General features: G+C 41.2%; 1 protein-coding gene and 1 non-coding gene across 7 annotated transcripts in view; both read left to right on the top strand.

The window, feature by feature from the left end:
• The first annotated feature begins 4,744 nt into the window (after positions 1-4,744).
• Positions 4,745-4,816, top strand: TRNAE-UUC (transfer RNA glutamic acid (anticodon UUC)). Its single transcript has one exon. It is a non-coding gene; the product is annotated as a tRNA-Glu (tRNA).
• A 315-nt stretch (positions 4,817-5,131) lies between these two features.
• PRMT5 (protein arginine methyltransferase 5) overlaps positions 5,132-20,752 on the top strand; it is a 93,018-nt gene continuing 77,397 nt past the window's right edge. For 2 of the 6 annotated variants that reach the window (XM_068128939.2, XM_078784482.1), the window contains exon 1: positions 5,147-5,320. Coding sequence is in view for 4 of the 6 variants with exons in the window: in XM_068128938.2 (XP_067985039.1) it covers positions 5,226-5,320 (95 nt within the window). In the remaining 2 variants the exon portion in view is untranslated. Of the gene's footprint in view, positions 5,321-20,752 lie in introns of all 6 variants that reach the window. The other 4 variants (XM_068128936.2, XM_078784478.1, XM_068128938.2 and 1 more) reach the window with 3 other exon arrangements.

Here is a 20,752-nt window from a genome sequence, read left to right on the forward strand (position 1 = left end):
AGGGTTCGAAACGGTAATTCTAAAGGGTTCTAAACGGTAATTCTAAAGGGTTCTAAATGGTAATTCTAAAGGGTTCTAAACGGTAATTCTAAAGGGTTCTAAATGGTAATTCCAAAGGGTTCTAAACGGTAATTCTAAAGGGTTCTAAACGGTAATTCTAAAGGGTTCTAAACGGTAATTCTAAAGGGTTCTAAATGGTAATTCCAAAGGGTTCTAAACGGTAATTCTAAAGGGTTCTAAACGGTAATTCTAAAGGGTTCTAAACGGTAATTCCAAAGGGTTCTAAATAGTAATTCTAAAGGGTTCTAAACGGTAATTCTAAAGGGTTCTAAACGGTAATTCTAAAGGGTTCTAAACGGTAATTCTAAAGGGTTCTAAATGGTAATTTTAAAGGGTTCTAAACGGTAATTCCAAAGGGTTCGAAACGGTAATTCTAAAGGGTTCTAAACGGTAATTCTAAAGGGTTCTAAACGGTAATTCTAAAGGGTTTGAAACGGTAATTCTAAAGGGTTCTAAACGGTAATTCTAAAGGGTTCTAAACGGTAATTCTAAAGGGTTCTAAACGGTAATTCTAAAGGGTTCTAAACGGTAATTCTAAAGGGTTCTAAACGGTAATTCTAAAGGGTTCTAAACGGTAATTCTAAAGGGTTCTAAATGGTAATTCCAAAGGGTTCTAAACGGTAATTCTAAAGGGTTCTAAACGGTAATTCTAAAGGGTTCTAAATGGTAATTCCAAAGGGTTCTAAACGGTCATTCTAAAGGGTTCTAAACGGTAATTCTAAAGGGTTCTAAACGGTAATTCCAAAGGGTTCTAAATGGTAATTCGAAAGGGTTCTAAACGGTAATTCTAAAGGGTTCTAAACGGTAATTCTAAAGGGTTCCAAATGGTAATTTGAAAGGGTTCTAAACGGTAATTCTAAAGGGTTCTAAACGGTCATTCTAAAGGGTTCTAAATGGTAATTCTAAAGGGTTCTAAACGGTAATTCTAAAGGGTTCTAAACGGTAATTCTAAAGGGTTCTAAATGGTAATTCTAAAGAGTTCTAAACGGTAATTCTAAAGGGTTCTAAACGGTAATTCTAAAGGGTTCTAAACGGTAATTCTAAAGGGTTCTAAACGGTAATTCTAAAGTGTTCTAAACGGTAATTCTAAAGGGTTCTATATGGTAATTCTAAAGGGTTCTAAACGTTAATTCTAAAGGGTTCTAAACGATAATTTTAATGGGTTCTAAAGGGTAATTCTAAAGGGTTCTAAATGGTAATTCTAAAGGGTTCTAAATGGTAATTCTAAAGGGTTCTAAACGGTAATTCTAAAGGGTTCTAAACGGTAATTTTAATGGGTTCTAAAGGGTAATTCTAAAGGGTTCTAAATGGTAATTCTAAAGGGTTCTAAATGGTAATTCTAAAGGGTTCTAAATGGTAATTCTAAAGGGTTCTAAATGGTAATTCCAAAGGGTTCTAAATGGTAATTCTAAAGGGTTCTAAACGGTAATTCTAAAGGGTTCTAAACGGTAATTTTTATGGGTTCTAAATGGTAATTCTAAAGGGTTCTAAATGGTAATTCTAAAGGGTTCTAAATGGTAATTCTAGAGTTCTAAATGGTAATTCTAAAGGGTTCTAAACGGTAATTCTAAAGGGTTCTAAACGGTAATTTTAATGGGTTCTAAACGGTAATTCTAAAGGGTTCTAAATGGTAATTCCAAAGGTTTCTAAATGGTAATTCTAAAGGGGTCTAAACAGTAATTCTGAAGGGTTCTAAACGGTAATTTTAATGGGTTCTAAAGGGTAATTCTAAAGTGTTCTAAATGGTAATTCTAAAGGGTAATTCTAAATGGTAATTCTAAAGGGTAATTCTAAAGGGTAATTCTAAAGGGTAATTCTAAAGGGTTCTAAATGGTCATTCTAAAGGGTAATTCTAAAGGGTAATTCCAAAAGGGTAATTCTAAAGGGTTCTAAATGGTAATTCTAAAGGGTTCTAAATGGTAATTCTAAAGGGTTCTAAATGGTAATTCTCAAGGGTAATTCTAAATGCTAATTCTAAAGGGTAATTCTAAAGGGTTCTAAATGGTAATTCTAAAGGGTAATTCCAAATGGTAATTCTAAAGGGTAATTCTAAAGGGTTCTAAATGGTAATTCTAAAGGGTAATTCCAAAGGGTAATTCCAAAGGGTAATTCCAAAGGGTAATTTTAAATGGTAATTCCAAAGGGTAATTCTAAAGGGTAATTCTAACGGTTCTAAATGGTAATTCTAAAGGGTAATTCTAAATGGTAATTCTAAAGGGTAATTCTAAAGGGTAATTCTAAAGGGTAATTCTAAAGGGTAATTATAAAGTGTAATTCTAAAGGGTAATTCTAACGGTTCTAAATGGTAATTCTAAAGGGTAATTCTAAATGGTAATTCTAAAGGGTAATTCTAAAGGGTAATTCTAAAGGGTAATTCTAAAGGGTTCTAAATGGTAATTCTAAAGGGTAATTCTAAATGGCAATTCTAAAGGGTAATTCTAAACGGTTCTAAATGGTAATTCTAAAGGGTAATTCTAAATGGTAATTCTAAAGGGTAATTCAAAAGGGTAATTCTAAAGGGTAATTCTAAAGGGTTCTAAATAGTAATTCCAAAGGGTAATTCTAAATGGGGATTCTAAAGGGTAATTCTAAAGGGTTCTAAAGGGTAATTCGAAAGGGTTCTAAATGGTAATTCTAAAGGGTAATTCTAAAGGGTTCTAAATGGTAATTCTGAAGGGTAATTCTAAAGGGTTCTAAATGGTAATTATAAAGGGTAATTCTAAATGGTAATTCTAAAGGGTAATTCTAAAGGGTAATTCCAAATGGTAATTCTAAAGGGTAATTCTAAAGGGTTCTAAATGGTAATTCTAAAGGGTAATTCCAAAGGGTAATTCCAAAGGGTAATTTTAAAAGGTAATTCTAAAGGGTAATTCTAAAGGGTAATTATAAAGTGTAATTCTAAAGGGTAATTCTAAACGGTTCTAAATGGTAATTCTGAAGGGTAATTCTAAATGGTAATTCTAAAGGGTAATTCTAAAGGGTAATTCTAAAGGGTAATTCTAAAGGGTTCTAAATGGTAATTCTAAAGGGTAATTCTAAATGGCAATTCTAAAGGGTAATTCTAAAGGGTTCTAAATGGTAATTCCAAAGGGTAATTCTAAATGGCAATTCTAAAGGGTAATTCTAAAGGGTTCTAAATGGTAATTCTAAAGGGTAATTCTAAATGGCAATTCTAAAGGGTAATTATAAAGGGTTCTAAATGGTAATTCTAAATGGTAATTCTAAATGGTAATTCTAAAGGGTAATTCTAAAGGGTAATTCTAAAGGGCTCCAAATGGTAATTCTAAATGGTAATTCTAAAGGGTAATTCTAAAGGGTTCTTAAGGGTAATTATAAAGGGTTCTAAATGGTAATTTTAAAGGGTTCTAAATCGTAATTTCAAAGGGTTCTAAATGGTAATTTTAAAGGGTTCAAAGGGTACTTCTGAAGGGTTCAAAGTGTAATTATAAAGGGTTCTAAATGGTAATTCTAAATGGTAATTCTAAAGGGTAATTCCAAAGGGTTCAAAGTAATTATAAAGGGTTATAAATGGTAATTTTAAAGGCTTCTAAACGGTAATTCTAAAGGGTTCAAAATGGTAATTTTAAATGGTTCTAAACGGTAATTCTAAAGAGTTCTAAAGGGTGATTCTAAAGGGTTCTAAAGGGTAATTTTAAAGGGTAATTCTAAAGGGTTCTAAATGGTAATTCTAAATGGTAATTCTAAAGGGTAATTCCAAAGGGTTCAAAGAGTAATTATAAAGGGTTATAAATGGTAATTTTAAAGGCTTCTAAACTGTAATTCTAAAGGGTCCAAAATGGTAATTTTAAAGGGTTCTAAACGGTAATTCTAAAGAGTTCTAAAGGGTGATTCTAAAGGGTTCTAAAGGGTAATTTTAAAGGGTAATTCTAAAGGGTTCTAAATGGTCATTCTAAATGGTAATTCTAAAGGGTAATTCCAAAGGGTTCAAAGAGTAATTATAAAGGGTTATAAATGGTAATTTTAAAGGCTTCTAAACTGTAATTCTAAAGGGTTCAAAATGGTAATTTTAAAGGGTTCTAAACGGTAATTCTAAAGAGTTCTAAAGGGTGATTCTAAAGGTTCTAAAGGGTAATTTTAAAGGGTAATTCTAACGGGTTCTAAATGGTAATTTTAAAGGGTTCTAAAGGGTAATTCTAAAGGGTTGTAAATGGTAATCTAAAGGGTTCAAAGGGTAATTATAAAGGGTTCAATGGGTAATTCTAAAGGGTTCTAAAGGGTACTTCTTAAGGGTACTTCTAAAGGGTTCCAAAGGGAAATTCGAATGGGTTTTAACGGGTAATTCTAAACGGTATTTCTAAAGGGTTCCAACGGGTAATACTAAAGGGTAATGCGATAGGGTTATTCCAAAGGGTTCTAAAGGATAATTCTAAAGGGTAATTCTATGTGGTTATTCTAAAGGGTTCTAACGGGTAATTCTAAAGGGTAATTTTATAGGGTTATTCTCCAGGGTTCTAAAGGGTAATTCCAAAGGGAATTTCGTTTCTAGGATTTGCCTATTTCATATTAAAAATGCCAAGCTGAACCGCTTCCTTTGGACATGGGTGCGACTTTTAAATTGCCATTGCTCAAGGGCAAATGAATGGAATTTGAACAAATATCATATTCGGGACAGAGTGTAAGGTATTCCCATATTTTAGTGTATTTTACATATTATGAAGTGTAGTCCCATATGGTCTAGTGGTTAGGATTCCTGGTTTTCACCCAGGCGGCCCGGGTTCGATTCCCGGTATGGGAATTGTTTTGTTTTCATGTGAGGTTGCATGCATGAAAGGCATGCAGTCAATGAGTTGGAGTTTTGTTTTTTTACCATCAAACTTACATACAAAATGAGAGAAACATCAAACACATTCGCGCTACATTATTCAAGACGCTTTCTAGTTTGAATTAAGTGCACATATGTGGCGAACGGTTGGCAGATCGGGCGGCAAATCTGCGAATTTAATATCGAGTCGTTTGCTGTTTAGATATCATAATCGACGTACAATTATTAACTACTTTATGCTTTGTTCATACGCGACGTTTGAGGAAAAATATTGATAAATCCGGAGCAGTGGGAGGGAGCCGGGAGGAGACAGTGGAACACGAGGCCGTGGACCTTGACTTGTGGTTTCGGCCTTTGTGCGCCGGCTGTGCTCTGTTTTTCGATGGCCGAGGTGCAAATGGCGCGGGTGTCGTGCGGGCGCGACTTGCACTGCGTTCCAGACATCGCAAATTCGTTGGAGGCCGCGTCCCGGCAGGGGTATGTATGATGAGTGTCCGCCGAAACACGTTTCTTGTGCATCGCACGGCGGCCACGTTTCGGCGTGCTCTAACATGGACGTAGCGCGTTCACACGGCACTCCTGCAGGCTGCAGTTATCTAGGTTGTAAACGCTGCACATCCGTGGGGACTTTACCTCAGCACATGAAGTGTTTTCATGAATATCATCGTACATCGTCATCGTGTTATGTGTGGCGCGCTCTTTGCAGTGCAAGGATAAGTAACGTAAGAAATTTGCGTAAATGAGGAGTCCATTTGGTCTATCATTGCTCACGCAGATGGCAGTTAACAGTAACACAGAACCGAACATATATATGTATATGTAGCCTATATGTATATGTAGCCTCTATGTATTTGTAGCCTATATATGTGTGTGTGTGTATGTGCATATATGTATGTATATATATATATATATATATATATATATATATATATATATATATATATATATATATATATATATATATATACATACACACACACACACACACGTTTCATCTGTGAAAGGCATGTGTGAAAGAGAGGAGGAAGATGGTTGAGAGGGAGGTGAGAAGAAAGGAAGAGGAGGGGAGATATGTGAAAGCAGTCGGTCAGGCACAGCAAGTTGCTTGGACTAGGTGGGAAGGTGTGCGGGTGAGGATGTTGAAGTGGCAAGAGATTTGGAGGATGGAGCCAATATTGTTGAATTTCCTGTTGCGGGCAACGTATGATGTGCTTCCGTCACCAGTAAACTTGAGATTGTGGGGGTTGTTGCAGGAGGAGAGATGTTATTTGTGTGGAGGTGTGGGAACGGTGCAGCATGCACTGAGTGCATGCTCAGTAACATTGGCAGCAGGAAGATACAGGTGGTGACATGATCAGGTGCTGGCGGTGGTGGTGCAGATGGTGCAACAAGAGGTGCTGAGATCGAGAGAGAGAAGAGGAGAAGGAGACTGATGGGGGAGAGGTGTGGTTTGTCAAGGAGGGCCAAGTGGTAAGAGGTGGAAAGAGGAGGAGGAGGTGGTGAAAAGCAAGAGGGCTGTCAGTCAGATGCTTGTGATTGGCAGGTGGTGGCAGACCTAAAGCCACAATTGGTATTCCCAGAGGAGATCTGTGTGACAAGGTTGCGGCCTGACATTGTCATTTGGTCAAGTGCAACAAGACAGGTCATCTTAGGGGAGTTGTCGGTACCTTGGGAAGAGAACGTGGAGGAGGTGCATGAGAGGAAGAGAGGAAAGTACAGTGAGCTGGAGGCAGAGTGCCGGGAGAAGGGTTGGCGAGTTTCGTGTCAGCCATTTGAGTAGGGGTGTGGAGGGTATATTGGCAATTCCTTTTCTGCATTTCTTGCTCGGCTGGGAGTGTGTGGGACAGAAAGAAGGAGGATGTGTGACAAGGTGGCCCAGGTTGCCTTGAAAGGCTCATTTTGGATATGGAGGAAGTTTATGGAGGCACGTCGAACGGTGTAGGTTGGTTGTGTGTGTGTTTTTTTTTTTGTTACCATTATTACTTCTTATTTTGTGTATATGAGTGAGTGGGTGAAGGTGTGTGTTTTTGCGTGAATTAATTTTTGCATGAGTGTGTGTTGAGTGGTGTATGATGTAAGTGTAGGTGGTCGTTTGGTTGGTGTTCTGTGTGTATGGGTGTGGATGTGTGTGTATGAATGATCTGGTGTGTTTTGTTGGTGAGTGGTGAAGGCTATAAAGGTGGGTGTTTGAGTGTTCCACCATGTTTGTTTGGTGCTGTGCATTCTGGATGTGGAGGTGTTGTTGTTGTTGTTGTTGTTGTTGTTGTTGTTGTTGTTGTTGTTGTTGTTCGCATTGGCTGGGGGTGGGGGTATGTATGCATCCAGGTGCAGTTGCTGCATGTGGATGTGTACGTGCCCCTGCTGGCCCACCTTAGCTGACCGTATCGAGGTTGAAGGGCCAAAACGGGATGATGCTGAGGACCTCGACTGAGGACCCGGTCAGTGCGGCACACTTGTGACCAGGTGTGTTTTGAACTTTTATATATGTATAAATATATATATATATATATATATATACATACACACACACACACACACACACACACACACACACACACACACACACACACACACACAACATGCATTTTAAGGCCGTTTTCCCTGCTAGAGTGGGGGTTAGCCGAAATATATATGTATATATATACACACACACACACACACACACACACACACACACACACACACACACACACACACACACACACACACTATATGCACACTATATGCACATACAGTGCATTCAGAAAGTATTCAGACCCCTTCACTTTTTCCCCATTTTGTTATGTTGCAGCCTTATGCTGAAATCGTTTAAATTCATTTTTCCCTCATCAATCTACACTCAATACCCCATAATGACAAAGAGAAAACAGGATTTTAGAAAGTTTTGCAAATTTATTTTAAAAAAACAACTGAAATATCACATTTACATAAGTATTCAGACCCTTTGCTATGACACTTGAAATTTAGCTCAGGTGCCTCCCATTTCTCTTGATCATCTTTGAGATGTTTCTACACCTTGATTGGAGTCCACATGTGGTAAATTCAATTGATTGGACATGATTTGGAAAGGCACACACCTGTCTATATAAGGTCTCACAGCTGACAATGCATATCAGAGCAAAAACCAAGCCATGAGGTCAGAGGAACTGCCTGCAGAGCTCAGAGACAGGATTGTGTCGAGGCGCAGATCTGGGGAAGCCTACAAAAAAATTTCTGCTGCATTGAAGGTTCCCAAGAGCACAGTGGCCTCCATAATTCTTAAATGGAAGAAGTTTGGAACAACCAGGACTCTTCCTGGAGCTGGCTGCCAGGCCAAACTGAGCAATCGGGGGAGAAGGGCCTTGGTAATAGAAGTGACCAAGAACCCGATGGTCACTGGCTGAGCTCCAGAGATCCTTTGTGGAGATGGGAGAAACTTCCAGAAGGACAACCATCACTGCAACACTCCACCGATCTGGGCTTTATGGCAGAGTGGCCAGACGGAAGCCTCTCCTCAGTGAAAGACACATGAAAGCCCGCTTTGAGTTTGCAAAAAAGCACAACTAAAGGACTCTCAGACTGTGATAAACAAGATTCTGTGGGCTATATACACATACAGTCACGTGAAAAAGTAAGTACACCCCACATAAAGTTTTGACTTTTTCAACATATTTCAACATACAGCTATTTGATCTTCATTTCAACAATATTGAAAGATAAAGGTGATATAATATAACAAATATCATGAAGCATTTACATTTTGTAGTCCATTGTATAATTTAAATAAACATAAATGCAAATTTCGCATGTGGAAAAAGTAAGTACAACCTTAGCTCTAATAGGTGGTATTGCCCCATTTGGCAGAAACAACCTCAAGTAGGCGTTTCTTATAACGGTCTACCAGTCTCTGACATCGACTGGGAGAAATTTGTGCCCACTCCTCCATGCAGATTTCTTTCAGCTGTGCGATGTTTGTGTGGTTTCTTGCATGCACAGCTCGTTTCAAATCCCCCACAACATTTCAATGAGATTTAGATCCGGGCTTTGACTTGGCCATTCCAGAACCCTCCATTTCTTTCTTTTCAGCCATTCCTTGGTGGATTTACTGGTATGTTTAGGGTCATTGTCATGTTGCAAGGTCCACCTTCGGTTGAGCTTCAACTTTCCGACAGATGGCCTCACATTATCCTCAAGCACCCTCTGGTACAATGAAGAATTCATAGTGGATTCTATGATGGAGAGCTGCCCAGGCCCTGATGCAGCATAGCTGCCCCAAACCATAATATTTCCACCACCATGCTTTACAGTTGGTATCAAGTTCTTGTGGTCAAATGCTGTCTTTGGTTTTCGCCAAACATGTCTTCTGGTACTGTGGCCAAATAGCTCTACCTTTGACTCATCTGTCCAGAGCACATTATTCCAGGAGTGCTGGTCTTTGCCAAGGTGTTCAGTGGCAAACTTGAGTCTTGCCCTGATGTTCTTTTTGGACAGCAAAGGTTTTCTCCTGGAACACCTCCCATGTAGATCAAATTTGTGCAGCCTATTTCTAATGGTAGACTCGGGCACTTTGACATCAACTGTGGCAAGAACTACCTGTTGGTCCCGTGATGACATTCTGGGGTTCTTAGAGACTTCTTTCAACATCTTGCGGTCTCCTGTCGGGCTGAACTTGCTGGGGCGGCCTGGCCTGAACAAGTTGGCAGTTGTTTGGAATCCTCTCCACTTGTAGATGACCTTCCGGACAGTCGAATGATTGATTTCAAATTGTTTGGAGATCTTTTTACCCAGACTCGTAGGCATCTATAACCTTATTTCTGAATGCATCAGAGAGCTCTTTTTATCTAGGCATGGTGACGCCGCACACTTCAACAACAAAGAGCAAACCAAACTAAATGTCTGAGGTTTAAATAAGACAGGTTCCTCCAAGATCCTCTCTAACGATGTTCTAATCATTTGCACCTGAGCTGGTGCACCTGATTCTAATTTTAGGTATTTGAAGTAGTGATAAATTTAGGGGTGTACTTACTTTTTCCACATGCTAAATTTGCATTCATGTTTATTTAAATTATACAATGGACTACAAAATGTAAATGTTTCATGATGTTTGTTATATTATATCACCTTTATCTATCAATATTGTTGAAATGAAGATCAAATAGCTGTATTTTGAAATATGTTGAAAAAGTCAAAACTTTACATGGGGTGTACTTACTTTTTCACATGACTATATACACATACGTACACACACATGTACATGTCTTTTGGGCGGTGTATAAGAACATCACATAACACCTATCTCTCCCGGGAAAACCAATGTTGCTCTTTTCGTTGCAGAATACAAAATGACGTTTTTAAAATCAAAGATTTCACTTAATCTTCTTTAAAGTGTACGTGCACACGTGAAATGAACACGTGAACCTTTACTTCCGCATAATAATGTTGAATGAAATGAGAACGAAGAAATAGATGTCGGCATCATTGTTGACTTTTTTGTGACGACAGTCATCAAACGTAAAAGTAATATATCTTAACGGAAAAGAAAAAGCGAATTTTTAATATATGTTGATATTTTCCCCATCTGTTATTTTAGGCAGTGTGTGATACATCATGGCACGATTTTTTTTATTTTTATATATATCTCTGCATTTTCCCATGTGTGCGTGAATGTTCTCAATTATTGCTGACACCGAGTCTAAAACTATCTATACAAATGAAATCAGATGGTGAGTTAGATAGGAGATAAAGGCTTGAGAGAGACTCAATGGCCTTTATATTACAGGCCTTTGAGAATTCATTTCGTTCTTTAAACGGAAACTTTCATCTGATTTTATTCCCGTTTTTTTCCCACCGAGTCTAAAATAGTGCTGTTAGCCAGATTCAAAATCCCGTCTCGGAACCGTCTCGATAAATTTTCAATTTTCATAACGGGATCTCGGTTCGGCTCGGTTCCCGGCAAAGTAAAAAAAAAAAAAAAAAAAAAAAAAAATAATAATAATAATAATAATGCTTCAAAAATAATGGAATTTCATTACAATATATAAACAACAATGAAAAAAATTCATTTCTGATGTTGAGTACTTAAATTCCGACTTAGCTTCCATTTACCGGGATGAAATAAAATACACCGCCTACATGCAGATGATCGGCCACCGATGGGACCGGGTTATCTCATTACAGTTTGTATTGTCGTGTAATTTCTTGCTCGGAATGTCAGAGAGAGGGAGAAAATGTTTCTGCCCAGGCATATTTGAGTCTAGGTTGGAGTTTCATTATCATTTTGTGAGTTGTAATCGCCAAGGGGCTCGCTCCCCCCCCCCCCCCCCCGTTCCCCTCCCCTCCCCCGCCCGGCAATGCCGGGTACTTCTGCTAGTAAATTATAAAGCAGGCGGTGTAGTGATCACCCCCCCCCCCCCTCCTTATTTTGACTCTGTGACTAAAGTAAACGTAATCAACTTATCAGGCCTAAAGTGGAGATAAGATAACCAAAATACTTTCACATTCAAACCGTCAAACCAAACCCCGAGGGATTCTTACAATTTATAGATTTAGCGTTGCAATTAAACATAAACGTTCATCAAAAACTCATTTCATAAAACTACATAATGTATTGTACTTGTATTAATACATTGTGTGGAGAATAATCCGTTATAAACGTGTTTTTAATCTAAATAAACATCGTCCCTCCATTCACGGAGCCTCGAGCGAGTCCCTCGATATTAATGTGCAAAAGACCATAGCAACCACATCCTGTAACTCGTCTCCAAGGACGGACACGTGACCGCAGCGTAAGGCGGGGCGAGGCGGAGTGATACAGCGGAAGGATTCAACGGTTTAAATAAAGTCGTGATGAGGCGGATTTTCATTGGGACCTTTATCCTGATTTCGTTATCTCCGCCACCAAAGGTGGATGGAGATTATGTTTTCACTCCTGTCTGTTTGTCCGTTTGTTTGTGAACACAATATCTCAAAAAGTTGTGGACGGATTCAGACGAAATTTTGTGGAGATGCAGCGTGTGTGACAAGGACGACATCATTAGATGTTGGTGAAGATCCGGATTCGGAATTCGGATTCGTTTGCAGTGCATTGTTTGTTGACAAGGGGAAAATCCTGGAACAGTGAGTTTACTTTATCTATCATCGTTTGTGTCAGTTCAGCTGCACTTGCGAAAAATGATGCTTGTGCAGAAGCAGAGTAATGAAAGCAAGGCTCAATAAATGCCTCTATTATGGAAAATATCTGCAAGAAGTTGGAATTTTAACCGGGATTTTTTTACCGAGAAATTGCGTCAATCAATTTATCTCGGGACCGTCCCGAGACCGTCTCGAAAGCCGAAACCGCCGGGATTTCGTCCCGGTCTCGGCTCGGTTGACAGCCCTAGTCTAAAACTATGTTAGCGACTGTGAAAAATGAAATGATATATCGAATTAGAGTTGAAATAAAACTGTGAGAGAGAGAGCAAGACAGCACGGGCCTAACTAAACAGGCCTCAAAGCTATGCGAGTTAATGAAATGGTGAAAATTTGTTTATGAAGCCTCTCCCAGAATGGGTGGAGCTACTCTCTAAATGGAGTAAGCCACACCCCCGGACAGACAGACAGACAGACAGACAGAATCACCTACGGCTAATATAATATAGATAGATTATATATTGTTACGGATCCGGGGGACGGCACTCCCGTTAGCAAGGGGGGGTTAATCCCCTTGTCCTGTTAAGCTGGCCGTCCTGGCGGTATGACGTCACTTCCGGTCGATGGTAAGTAGGGTTGTAAGCCCAATTTGTCTTAATACCTAAGTACTACCACCGGCCGTAAGCGAGGAAATACTCCCACCCGGGCCGCAGCGTGATTGGATTGCGCCGAGCGAAGCGAGCTGCGACTCGGGCCGTTATCAAGAGACTAAACCCGATTATAAAGCGTTGGCCAAAGTCGTGCCACAGGTACTCAATCAAGAAATCACGAAAGCGATCGGACGAGAAGGAAACCAAACGGGTAAGAAAGAACAGGGATTTATTTATTATGTACACAAAAACCCAAAGAAAGAGCAGGAACGAAGGTAATTTACAGTGAAGAGGAAGAGGCAGATACACAGGGCAATTCTTATACAAGCTTACTTATTCCCACAGGACAACACAAACAGACTCACACGAATAGGGAATTGCAGGCAGGGATTGAATGGAGGGATGAGCAGGTGGGACCACAGGGCTGGAAGGATGAGGTTCAGGTCCGTGCAGAACGGCAGGGCTGGAGGTGAGCGGCCGCCGACTCCCCGCACTCTGGTTCACATGGCGGGGTTGCTCGTGGCAGTGCGTCAAAGCTGCACGCGGCAGGGGCTGTTTGAAGCAGCACGTCTCTCCTTACTCGCCGCACCTCCTTGATGGTTACGGAATCGGAAAAATGCCACAAGATGCCACAAATGAAAATGCGCCTCCCTCCACAGAACTGAACTCGTGCTCCCTCACTCATCTGCGGTGGGGGCTTTGCGCAACGGGTTTTATAACCCCGCCCTTGGAACCCTCGTGAACCTGCTCGATGTTTCTCTCCACGCCCTCTCTAGCCATGCCCACTGATACCTGGTTGGTCGTAAGGGCTGGCTGACCCCACCTTTGGTGATGAGGTGGGGCCACGCCTGTGCTTCTGGTAGCTCCTCCCCCTTCTTCTCCGAGGCGACTGCGTGCGTAATGGCGGCGCACGGGTTAGAAAAGCACTCGCACCCTTTGGAATGGAAAATGGGCCTATTCTTATTTGATTGATGCAACGTCGAGTCAATGACTGGACACACAGCCTTATCTGGAACACAGAATAATGAAATAACGACGAAAGGGCCTATGATTTGCTACGTGTTGCAATGTGGACTAACTAAGGTGCACTTATTTCAATTAACAGCCAATTAAGGGGAAATGTACACAGGGGTTATTTATAAGGAAATTTAATACTAAATTTACATGTGAAGGTTCTAAAAACCGTAACAATATACAGACTTGGCATTTAATATGGAATATTTTTTTTTTCTTGACTTGGATTTACTTTCTTAACTCAGTATATCAATCTGGTAAGTTTCTTTTACACTATGGTGATTTATTTGTTAAAAGAACCATGTCACTGATTGTCTGTCGCAGCAAGAAGTCAACAACAGGATTATATCACAGGTGGCGTGGCAAAATGTACGGACAGGTGCATTTGATGATTGGCTTCACAGTCGGGTATACAAGGGTTGTTGCGTTCTGTATTAGTGGACAACAACTGCTGCTCGTCTCCAAAAGTTAATGCTGCTTCCTCTGGAGATGGTCCGTCAACTCGACAATGCTGTTTGTCATGGAGTGGTGGCTTTACGAAATTACGGCATGAAACAGCATGCTATTGCTCGGCAGTATGGCATCACTCAAGGTCAGGTGTCAAAGATCCTGAAACGAAATGCTCAGAGGGGTGTCCCTACTCCAATACCGAGGCCAGGACGTCCCCGCAGAACCACAAGGAGGGATGATCGCCAGCTGCACCGGTTAGTCCGCAATGGCCGTACCAAGTCAGCTAATCGGCTTAGGGCTGAGTGGCAGCAACTGACAAATGTGCCTGTATCCAGAAGGCTAGTCAACCAACGACTGGTTCAAGCAGGCTATCGTGCCAGGCGTCCCCTGAGAAAGCCACGCCTGACCAGACAACACCACCAGCGCCGATTGCAGTGGGCAAGAGAGCACCGTCAATGGCAGCCAGGACACTGGAATCACGTGATCTTCGGTGACGAGTCTAGATTTCTGGTCTATCGTCAAGATGGCCACGTCCGAGTGCGCAGACAAGTGCATGAAGCCTACAACAAAGATTTTATAGTGCCAAGAGTCCAAGCTGGAGGTGGTGGGGTGACCGTTTGGGCTGCTTTTCATGCAGGGGGCAAAACTGACCTGGTTGTTCTGAATGGAAACCTGAACCAGTTCAAGTACAGGGCCATTCTGGAAGAAACATTGCTTCCATTTGCTCGTGCAGCCTTTCGAGGAAACTTTGTCTTCCAAGATGACAATGCACGGCCTCATCGTGCTCGCATGATCCAACACTTTCTTGCTGACCGTGGTGTAGAGCATATGGAGTGGCCTGCCATGTCCCCGGATATGAATCCGATGGAGAACTTTTGGCCAGAATTAACGCGTCAAATCGACCACTTGGACCAGCAGCCGACCTCTGTGCATGAATTGCAGCAGGCTATTGTCACTGCATGGCAAGCGATTCCTGTCCAAACCTTGGCAAATCTCGTGAACAGCATACCTCAACGTGTACGTGCTCTCCTGAATGTTCGTGGGGGTTACACGAAGTACTGAACTGTAATTTTACTGTCCGTAATCCCAGTTGTAATTTAACTTTTGTTTTTGTTAAAAAAAATTTTTGGCTAATGTGCAAAATAAAGAGATACTTCTGGAAAACGTACAGAAGTTTAACACAGTACTGTCCATGAATTGAGTTCGATATCAGTTTACATCACTTTCAAGGATCAATTTATTTGTTTCGAAATGTCAAATGTGGTTTTTGTTTCTTTTAAAGGTCACATTAACAAAATCTAGAATAGTTTCAACATAATTCCAATGAACTTTTGGTTCTAAGTCTTCTTGAAAAGTAAGTTCACCCCCACAAAAAAAAAAATTCCATATTAAATGCCAAGTCTGTATATATATATATATATATATATATATGTATATGTATATATATATATATATATATATATATATATATATATATACGGCAGAGATGCTTGCACGGCAAGATAACCACGTGACCAGAACCCACCTGGTGGCGTAAGCTCCAAAATAACCAAAATGCGAAAACAAAACAGCAGCGATATACGGCAGAGATGCTTGCACGGCAAGATAACCACGTGACCAGAACCCACCTGGTGGCGTAAGCTCCAAAATAACCAAAATGCGAAAACAAAACAGCAGCGATATACGGCAGAGATGCTTGCACGGCAAGATAACCACGTGACCGGAACCCACTTGGTGGCGTAAGCTCCAAAATAACCAAAATGCGAAAACAAAATAGCAGCGATATACGGCAGAGATGCTTGCACGGCAAGATAACCACGTGACCGGAACCCACTTGGTGGCGGGTGGCGTAAGCTCGTAACTCAGATCTCGGCTCGCATCTCAAAGCAATAAACCGCCCGAGCGACGGCTCGTATCTCGGAAAACTCGTAAGTTGGTGCACTCGTAAGTCAAGGTTCCACTGTATATATATATATATACAGTCATCCCTCGCTATATCGCGGTTCACTTTTCGCGGATTCGGTACATCGCGGTTTTTTCTCGCTAGTATATGTAAAATTATATCGCGGATTTTTCGCTATATCGCGGGATTTTGCGGTATAAATGTATTTTTATATACTATTATTTTAAATATTTTTGTGGTAAAATAAGCATTTTCTAGCCTAAAAAATTAAAAAACGTAAAGAAATAAGAAAAATACAGTATTTAAAACATATTACAAGAAATAAAATACTGTACATAGTGTACAGTAGAAGGGTAGACAAAGAGTCGTGCGTATGGAAAACGCCAGTACATTCATCATCGTCATCACCTTCATCGTCATCAGTACTGCACAGCTAATTCATCATCATCTTCATCACGCAAGTTGTAGTATTGAAGAGCCGGGGCTCTTGCTTGATACGGACGAAATGACGGGCAAGACACAAACTCGTCCGAGAAGATATTTATTCTCAAAACCAACTCGGGAACACTGAAAAGCCCATTTATCGGGCTGCATTATAAAGCACAACCAGAAACCGAAAGCCACGCCTCTCAAGCGTGGCGTGCTTCGGTGAATCGGTGGTCACGTGATCAACAGGTGTAGCTGATTATACCCGCAAAGCGCGGCACGCTTTAGCGGTCACGTGACCAGCCACTCTCGCGCCGGGAATCCCCGCCGGTGACGTCACCGGCTGGAGCAAGGAGATTCTGATGCTGGTCTTGCTTGGGGAACCCATGGGTAGCTACATTATCTTCAATGGTGAGTACCCATTAGAATTTTATATGTTGTTAAAATTACGTATGTTTAAGAGTGTAAAAAGTGTTTAAGAGTATAGGAAGTGTTTATAAGAGTATGGGAAAGGTTAATAAGAGTGTGGGGAGTTCATAATGCTTTAAAATATATATATATAAAAAAAAAAAATATGGTCGCTACTTCGCGGATTTTCGTTTATCGCGGGGGGTTCTGGAACGTAACCCCCGCGATAAACGAGGGTTCACTGTATATATATATATATATATATATATATATATATATATATATATATATATATATATATACAGTGGAACCTTGACTTACGAGTTTAATCCGTTCCGTGACCGAGCTCGTAAGTCAAATTGCTCGTATCTCAAATCAAATTTCCCCATTGAAATGCATTGAAATGCTATTAATCCGTTCCAGCCCGCCAAAAACCACACCAATTTTTTTTTAAATATACAGTATATATAAAAATATCTCGCGCTTTATATTTCACCTGTATGCAGCATACAAGTTGGCAGGATGGCCTGGACTGGAGGTACGCACACTTGACTCTAAAGTCTAAACTGTCCAGCCTGGGTTTGAATCCCGACCCAGCTATAACCTGTCATGGGTGAATCACAGGCAGGGTGATTCATCAATGGGTGTACCGCTAAACTGGGCGCCCCGTTTGCGTCCCATTAGTTGTTGGATGTTAAGGATCTCACCGTGTTTTCCACAAAGAGAAGGCGAGCTATCGCCGGCACTCTGAACAAGTTGACGGCAGAGATACTGTACTTGCACGGCATGATAACCACGTGTCGCACGATCTCTTGTCATGGTCCACAAGATTATCACAGAGAGGTGCAGCTTCCAGCGTTTCGAGATCTGATCCAGGCCTATCCAACGAGACCGGTCCCAGCGTTCTAGGCCCGGTGGTTGTCTCAGACGGACCCGACAACGGCAGTGTTCGTTTTAACTCGATTCGATTCGAGCGCCGATGTGCCGGCGAACAAAACCGGTCATATCTTTTGAACGCGTGGCTCGATTTTTACAAAATAAACTTTTTCTTGAAGGTCTGAACCGTCCGCTCAAAACGATACCGAGTTTGACCCTGAGAGAGCCGTTTTGCGCCGGCAAAGGCGCCTTGTGTGACGTGAGGACCACGTCGTGCTGCATAGATTATCATAAATTATCATATCATTATCGGCGGCGTTATATATCATTAGCGCTATACGACAGAGATACTGTACGTGCACGGCAAGATAACCACGTGACCGGAGCCCACCTGGCGGCGTAAACTCAAAATAACCGAAATGCGAAATCTAAAATGCAGCGCTATACTACGACAGAGATACTGTACGTGCACGGCAAGATAACCACGTGACCGGGTGGCGAAAGCTCGTAACTCGGATCTCGGCTCGCATCTCAAAGCAATAAACTGCCAGAGTGACGGCTCGTATCTCGAAAAACTCGTAAGTTGGGGCACTCGTAAGTCGAGGTTCCACTGTATATATATATATATATATATATATATATATATATATATATATATATATATATATATATATATATATATATATATATATATATATATGTGTATATATATATATGTGTATATATATATATGTGTATATATATATATATATATATATATATATATATTATATTGTTGCGCATCTCCCGAAGCCCGTTCCACGTTACAAACGGGGGGGGGGGGGGGGATTAAACCCCTTTTTCCCCCTGGGTCTTCGTGTCCACGAGGCCGAATCGCCACTTCCGCAGCAAGTGTGAAAAAGGGTATCGGGTCGACGCCGCACGTACCTTTAACCCACGCTGCCACGAAAGCGGGGACCGAACCTCGCACAAGCCACGCTTGATCTAGTACGCCCGAGCAGTATGCGTATCACGTGGCTCGTGCCGTTACTTTTATGGAACCCGATTCGAGCCGTTCTCGTCGTACCATGCGAGGCCAATCAATGGAAGGGACGGGAACGGTCAAATAAGAGGAATAACACAATTTATTTACAATGTACAATGATTCGCATGAAGGAAAAGGGACACAGAGCAGAAGCTTAACAGTTTAACTTATACCCAGACACAGGGCCCACCCACGCACACGGGGAGAAGAAGAGAAGAAGTTCGCGTGCCAAACGCCCTTGCCGTCGGTCGCTCCGGGACAGCTCGCCCGGCGTGGCCCTCTGGCGGTCACGGCACGTATGCAGGAGAAGGCAGGTGAGAGGAAATCGCGCGTCTGTGGCCCAGAACGGTCGTCTTCTCATGCGCGCGATTAATACAGCGCAGGGCACGGGGCATGGGACAAGTTCGTGTACCGCGTGGCTATTTCAGTGATCAAGTCCAACACTCTGAATCTGAACGGAACTCCAACTCATGGGCTGCGCGACTCTTAACTCAACTCAACTGCCTGTGCACACGACTCTGACTCAATCAATGCCTTCCCCGAACTGAACTCCAACGCGAACTCAACTCTCAACTCAACCGAGGCGGGGGGCTCGGAGCAGGGTTTTATGGCTCCGCCCCGGCCTTACTCGAATGTTCCAAGCACCACCTCATCGCCGTGGTTAGCCACTCCCCTCGCGAACCCTGATTGGCGGCTCGTTGCTTACCGGCCACTCCCTCTGCAGCGCCTCCCTTCGGCCTTGCCAGACTTGTTGAAGGCCTACCACGTGGCATTTCCAGCCCAAAAGACCGCCCTAATCACGGGCCTGCTCAACGCAAAACTAACACAGGAAAAGACTACGCTTACATTCACGAAGAAATAACTGAACTATCGCGAGGCTTCATGTTGTGGTGCGTCTACCTACGTGGGGGATTATCCTTTATTCCAAAACCGTAACAATATACATCGTCTCAATCCAGATACACACACTTCTTGTTTTTTCATTTCTGTTACTCACAATTCTGTCTCTTATTCTCATACACATACACACATGCATCGTTTTTTTTTGTTTTTGTCTCTCACAATTCTATCTCTTATGATTTTCAATTCTTATTCCTCTTTTTCAATTCTTATTTTAAAATGCATTTAATTAATTGTACAGTATTGGTTGTTCCTAAACTTAAATATAAATAATTTAAAGGATTGCTGTAAATGATGTTAATTTCACAGCATCCCATATTCAACTTTATTTAAATTGTAAACCTCAAAACATAGTTCCTCTACCTAAAGCAAGAACCTTAACCTGTAAGCAATTGACTAGTTTCCCGACTGCACGGATCATCAGCTGGATGGAAACATACAGATAATGATCATGTAAACATATATAGATCATGTAAACATACAGATGATAACGAGGTGTAAACACACACATCAATACCCAGCGATTTTGGCCGAAATAATGCAGAAATCAAAATGACCAAATACCAAAACCTCAAGAATAAAGTGAATATATTCTGGAAGCTGAAGAACACCAAAATTGTACCAGTGATAATTATAGCAAAGTGAATGATAAAGAAAAGCCTCACTGAGATCTTCAAAACCATCCCTGGGAACATTACCACAAACGAACGACAGTTGGAGGCTGTACGTGGCTCAGTGACGATCCTTAAAAGAGCCCTTAGAGCAAAACTGAGAACAACTTCAACTTAGCCCATGAATCACAATCCTTCACCGAAGCGGGGATAGATACTTCGAATCCTGGGAGGACTCCGTTCCACCTCCTGAAACCCGCAAATGGAGATAACAACCAACGACACCAACTCATCTACATAGTTTTGTCGTAACTTTTTGAAATATCATGCTATACAGTCACGTGAAAAAGTAAGTAAAGTTTTGACTTTTTCAACATATTTCAACATACAGCTATTTGATCTTCATTTCAACAATATTGATAGATAAAGGTGATATAATATAACAAATATCATGAAACATTTACATTTTGTAGTCCATTGTATAATTTATATAAACATAAATACAAATTTCTCATGTGGAAAAAGTAAGTACACCCCTAC

Source organism: Myxine glutinosa, chromosome 9 (genome assembly GCF_964187855.1).
Source record: "Myxine glutinosa chromosome 9, kmMyxGlut1.1, whole genome shotgun sequence".
NCBI classification, from domain to species: domain Eukaryota; kingdom Metazoa; phylum Chordata; class Myxini; order Myxiniformes; family Myxinidae; genus Myxine; species Myxine glutinosa.